Source organism: Triplophysa dalaica, chromosome 15 (assembly GCF_015846415.1).
Source record: "Triplophysa dalaica isolate WHDGS20190420 chromosome 15, ASM1584641v1, whole genome shotgun sequence".
In the NCBI taxonomy this organism is placed as follows: Eukaryota; Metazoa; Chordata; class Actinopteri; order Cypriniformes; family Nemacheilidae; genus Triplophysa; species Triplophysa dalaica.
The window spans coordinates 22,149,618-22,155,894 of record NC_079556.1 but is presented as its reverse complement, the minus strand read 5'-3'; the positions used below and the strand labels follow the sequence as shown (position 1 = coordinate 22,155,894).

At 35.7% G+C, this 6,277-nt stretch overlaps 1 protein-coding gene across 1 annotated transcript; it reads right to left on the bottom strand.

Annotated features, from left to right (window-relative positions):
* Window positions 1-208: 208 nt before the first annotated feature.
* Window positions 209-6,028, bottom strand: crls1 (cardiolipin synthase 1). Its single transcript, XM_056768492.1, has 7 exons — window positions 5,351-6,028; window positions 4,345-4,482; window positions 4,103-4,232; window positions 3,164-3,249; window positions 3,008-3,076; window positions 860-951; window positions 209-783 (listed from the first exon to the last, which is right to left on the bottom strand). The coding sequence occupies exons 1-7, from the start codon at window positions 5,813-5,815 to the stop codon at window positions 693-695; spliced, it is 1,071 nt and encodes a 356-aa protein (XP_056624470.1). The 5' UTR covers window positions 5,816-6,028; the 3' UTR covers window positions 209-692.
* Window positions 6,029-6,277: the final 249 nt, after the last annotated feature.

Sequence of the window (6,277 nt, the reverse complement as noted above, 5' to 3'; positions counted from 1 at the left end):
CGACTGTAGATTATTTCTGATAACAATCAAAAGAAACTGAGAAGAAGCGTTACTTTGCTAAACTTGTCTCTCCAATATTTTGAATTTAGACTATGATACCAAGCTCAACCGCTAGATGTCAGTGTACAGTACGCTTTCTTTAAATGCTACAGGAGTACAGGACACATTCAACAAATCGTTAATTTAATTAAATGAACATACAACAATATTCAACAAAGCATGATTTAATACAGTTATTATACAATAAATTGATATGAACATAAGTTCAATAAAATATATGTCAAACACAAAGCGTAAGTTAACTGGGGGTCAGGCGCGCGTGCGTCCGATGAAATGTTCAATGTATATTAGGCTCTATATTAAATGAATGTCTTTGCGCATGAATAGAAGTCAATGGATCAGAAAGTGTAGTGTGATGACTTGAGTTTCTACAGTCAACCTTCTAACTTGAAACATGTACCTGTACAAACATTAAACATTGTATTTGATCTTGATCTTTATTCTGAAAATTGGCTCAGACTTGATTAAAAGTGATTTAAAAAAACACTTCTTGTGAAGCCCAAAGGCATATACTGATGACAAGTGACAATCAGATGATTTAAATACAGTCATGAAAATAATTTGTTTTTATACAGATTATACAGATGTTGGCTACACAACGCTGAGAGGGATTCTCCAGATGATCAGTTGATTTATTTGGTGTTGTTCAGCACCTCAACAGTCTTTTTACCGTAATGAAAGTAGCTGTATCCAGACGCTGTGGTGGTCAGTGCGGTGATGTACCTGTGAACAAGCGTAAGACACACGTGTTTGATTGTGTTGACATTAGTGTCGATCAGTGCTGAAGAGAGACTCTTACCACAGCGACTGCAGTAAAACACTGTCAGTGAAGTGAAACACAGGAGCCGACAGAGACGCCGCTACCAGAAATAACTGAACCGCAGTGTTGATCTGAAATAATACACAAGACACGTGAATATAAACACACAAACAACTCAAAATAATCCATTCATCATTAGAAATAAACAAAAAGCCAGTTATTATAGTTTTGATTTAGTTTTATAATATTTTAAACTAGCTTTAATTGGCAATTTTGGTATTTGCTTTTGTCTTTTTATAATTTTTGCAATGCTATATAATATTAATTAAGTTCTATTTTAGTTTTTGTTTATTATTATAATTTTAGTGCTTTCAATTTATTTTTGAGGCAACATTTCAATTTTTCCTTTAGTTAGGTTTTTACCATCATTTTAAGATCAATATTTGATTTGATTGAATTGAACAGCGACATTTTCATAGGTTTAATATTAGTAAACTAAAATAACCTTGCAAGCCACCTTCACTTTATATTTATATGACAACAGTTCAGTTTAACTCTTTCCCCGCCAGCCATAAAATAAAAGTTTCCAGCCTAGGCCAGCGTTTCTTAACATTTTAACCAAACTTTAATGGCTCACAGTACATTTTATGTAAAGAATATATGGACAAACAATTTGTCCAATGTAAGAACAGAGTCTCTGCTTTTAAAAAAAGAAACCGTATTCTTCAATCTCGATTTGTTCATTTAAATCACTCCTTAGATGTGGGTAGGTTTCTTCAAACATGCATCACTTTTATTAAAAGATCATTTTGAGATAATTAACGTTTTTTGTCCAAGATTCCACCCAGATTACACTCAGAACAATCATTAAAAACAGATAAGAAATATATGTTCTAGGTTCTGGGATTCTGTACTTTTCCAAAGGTGTGTAACAGCGCCACCTGCTGTACAACAGTATAAACACTGATTGCCGTAATAACGTCTTTGGCGGGGAACCTTTTTTTTTAAATGACGAGATAAATGTCGGTGAAAGATTTAATGAAAAAGAGCAAGTAACAGTTGAAAATATTAAAAAAATAAAGGAAAGATATAAGACTCCTATCACTTAACTTCCCTCTCTTAGAATCATTTTCCTCTCATGTAATAACTAATAGTGTTATAATAATCAAAACAGGCTTGACTCCTAAGCTCGATCAAAACTTTATACTTTGCAAAACAAATAATAACATAACTGTAATTATATGATCATTGTTATATTATCATTACTATTATTGCATTCTCTCATAAAAAGATTACTGCTAAGTTAGTTAGTTAGCTGTAAATGGAGAACAGTCACCTCTCTCCTGCTCATTCTCTGGGATGTTCTCTGCGTGCATTGCACACAACCGCATTTTTGGTTTTCAATTTGGTAAAGTTTTCTCACACTTAACTTGTTCGCATTCGTTTGTACTCCGACATAATTCTCGCTGCGTGTCCTTCTACTGCGATAGCTTTCAGGAAGGCTGCATTACTCTCTAGCGCTACAGGGCCGTAGCAGTGAACTTGTGATATTGCTGGCCCTTAAATTAAGTCCCGTAATAAAACGACAACTCGACAACAAGAATATTTGTAGACAATTTTTTATTGTCAACGTTGTCGGCAATGTCAACTAATCGTTTCAGCCCTATATTGCAATGTCTTAATGTGCATGCGTCAAAACCCTCGCATAGGAGTCAAAAGCAGTATACTTTGCAAGGCTTTGCGTTCGGATGTGCGCGTGCGCTCGCATTCATGAAACAAACTAAGTAATGCCACAGAATTTATTCATCAGCTGGTGTGGTGTAGAGTATTTTGAAGCTGTGATGAAACAGAAATTTGGACTAAAACAACAGCCATTTCATAGAGAAGAACCCTGGAAAGCTTTCCTCAAAAGCCTCACTTTGCTTTTCTCACAGAAGAAATAAACACAAGCACACAATGAAATGCATTATGAAAACAACGGTATGAGATGCGCGTGAGTGAATTATCATGACATTTTAATTTTAAAGTGAACTACTCTTAGTTTAGTTTTGATCTCTAAGGGTCCCAGTAGGCTATGTTTCCAAGTTTTAAAATTCAGATAAAACACAGATTCATCATGACGTGACCCGTGCACAAATATGGATTACGACAGAGTTTCTGAGGTGAGGTCAAAGATAAACGTCTGACCTTGCTGATGAGTGTTGGTCTTAAGCGAGCTGTCCTGTAGCAGGGATTGAAGAATTTACTGAGTGTGACCTGGACACACAAGACAAGAAAACATGATTCTTTCACAAAGACAGACCACTGATAACTCATGACACAAATCACAGATAACACACTTACTGGTGCAGGAACAGTTTTGTATCTGACATAGAAAACAGCAGCGATCAGCGCCACATCTCGACATATCACCAGTGCTGTCAGAGGAACTGTAAAAGAGACAAGACCAGACATTTAGAGACAGAAAACATCTGAAGAGCTCAGTGATGATAATAATGTATCGGCTGAAACAATCTTAAATACACGCAGTATCACAAACATCAGGACACAATATAAGATTGTTCTTGATTAAAGTTAAAGGAAGTTCGTAAGAATGCTCGTAAGTGCGATACTCAAACATTCTCAAATATTTTCTTAAAGGGATAGTTCAACCAAAAATGAAAATTCTGACATCATCAGCCCACCTTCATGTAATTTCATACCTGTATGAATTACTTTCTTCCGATGAACTCAAAGAAAGATATTTGGAAGAATGTTAGTCATTTTAAGTTTAGTGACATCATTGAGTACAATGGTAGTCAAATGTGCCCGAGAACTCTTTGTTTTCCTAAATTCTTCAAAATATCTCATAATGTGTTCAACAGAACAAAAAAGATACAATATTTGTTTCCTACTATGGTAGTGGATGATTTTGCCCCCAATTTAAGGAACGATACACTAGTAGTCAAAAGTGTCTCAGAACTGTTTGCTGTCCTACATTCTTCAAAATATCTTCTTTTGTGTTCAACAGAACCAAACAATGATAAAATAATGGGAGTCAAAGGGGGCAAAATCTGTGTGGTTATACACATTCCTTCAAATATCTTTCTCTGTGTGCATCTGAACCAAGACATTTATACACATTTGGAACAACTGGAAGGCGAGTAAATGATGACAGAATTGTCATTTTTGGGTGAAATGTCACTTTAAGGAGAATTTTCTTCTCAAGAATGTTTTGTGAATCCGGCTGCGGGTAAGATTGAAATTGAGAGATTTTATAACGTCTGGCAAGAAGTGTTTCACCTGGTATGAGATGTGCATATGTCAGACTAACATACAGCACACTGATGAGAATCTTATCAGCCAATGGATCCAAAGCACTGCCGAGAGCTGATTTCTGATTGGGCCAGTTACGTGCGATGTAACCGTCCATCTGAAATGAAAAACACAGACACTATGAAGACAACAATTATTTTTATCAACGGGCATAAGTCAAGTAAACCTTTTTTTAGTCACAGATCAATATCAGGTTTTTTGTGTCTCACCAAGTCCGTTGCTCCAGCCAGAACAAACAGTCCCAGAGACACGTGGAAATACTGCTCCACGATTAAATATCCCAGAACCGGAGACAACAGAATCCGAGCTACACACAGATAGTTAGGGATCGTCCACGGATTCTCATACTGTCAATAAATGACACAAATATATCAGCATATTTCATTCAATTCAAACTTATTTTCACAATTTAGAATCGTTACATTGCAGCTTGTATGTACTGTAAACTCTATGCATATATGTAAACAAAATGCACTGATGCAATAATACAAAACAACAGTTGTTTTGAAAAGCAAAAGCAAAGCATTTGACTTTGTAAACGTTTTCAAATACAGGGAATAAAATAAAAAGCTAAGAATGAACAGAACAGAGACCGAGGCTGTGTCCTCATTCCCATATTTGCGGTCTTGGCTGCTTGAGAGCGTTTGCATGTCTATTTATTCTACATTATTATTTATAATATTTATAATTATTTATGCTAAAATGTGTTTTTCTTTTGTTTTTGCTTTTTTGGGTTACAGATGCTTTGATACAATACAAATAAATCACTACAAAAATGATTCTGACTTGACTATATAAATAGATATTTCATATAATTTCTTAGTAGAACATAATGTTGCACATTTTCTGGGTGAAATCTCCAGTTTTGTGTTTTTGTAAAACATAATTCGAAACACAACATTCATTGACGTCATATGTTTGCACTTGACAAGTGTCCCATCGGGGTAGAAATACTAACTTTACACGCCCACTAGAACACAGGAAATACGTCATGAAAGTGGTCAAGTGCAATGACCGCAAGTGGGCCAGATTTGGGTGGGGTTTTTATTCTCTCTCTTGTTTATAGTCTCATGTTAAAAGTCCATTTCTTTATAGTTATTTTATCCTTTATTTTATGATATTTCTTGTTTAATGTCTGATGCAAGACAATCACGCCAATAAATCAGGAAGAGTCAGATATGAGCACGTATACTTTAACCTGAATGAATGTCTCACCAGCTCTTTAAACTGGAAATGTCGCTCATTATTTGGAGGTGAAGATGGCGAAACTCTTTCATCTTCATCCGTTTCCCTTCGATCATGTTGTGAAGCTTCTTTTCTCGACGCTTTCGTACAAAATCCATTTGAAGCTCGTGCACCGAAGCCTGACGTCAGTCCTCGAGAGATGAGCTGCACGTGAAGACTGTAGTGATTATTATTTAGTTTTGATCGACATGTAACAGATGTCAGAAGTTCAGAGCTGTGATTTCGTCCTCTGTGAAGGTCTGATGATGAAGTGACTCCAGCGGGTGTGCAGGTGTAAGTGATCCCGGTCTTCAGACATCTGCTGTTTTCCAGCTTTATGTTTGGAGATATTTTAGTGAAGCGACACCTGACAGCGGGGTTGACACTCAATCTGTGTAACGTGACGTGCCCTTTAGCACAAGCCAGCAAACTGTTATTACAAACTGCCCGAAACATGTCAGCTGTTTATACTCAATGAAATCTAACGCAGATATTTGATCTCTTCAACTCGACTGAACGTGTCGATCCGTGCATGTTATCCGCCAATAACTTCATGTTCTCCATATTTCACAGAAACACAAACGACACGCATGTTTCTTGTCCTGCCCTATTTTTGTCTTCTTTTCGAGATTATGGCGGATAGCATCAACGTGAAGGCGCATTATCGCCACCTACTGTGTTGGAGTGTGAAGCAGAGTTTGCACTTAAAAAAATATTTTAAACATTTTCATATAAATAATTTAAATCTTCTTAATTATCTGTGTTGGAGTGTGAATCTGAGTTAGCCTTTAATTTTTTTTAAACATTTTTTATATGAATGATTTAAATCTAATAAATGATCTGTGTTGGAGTGTGAATCTGAGTTTCCTATTATTTATTTTAAACTTTGATTATATAAATAATTTAAATCTTCTTAAT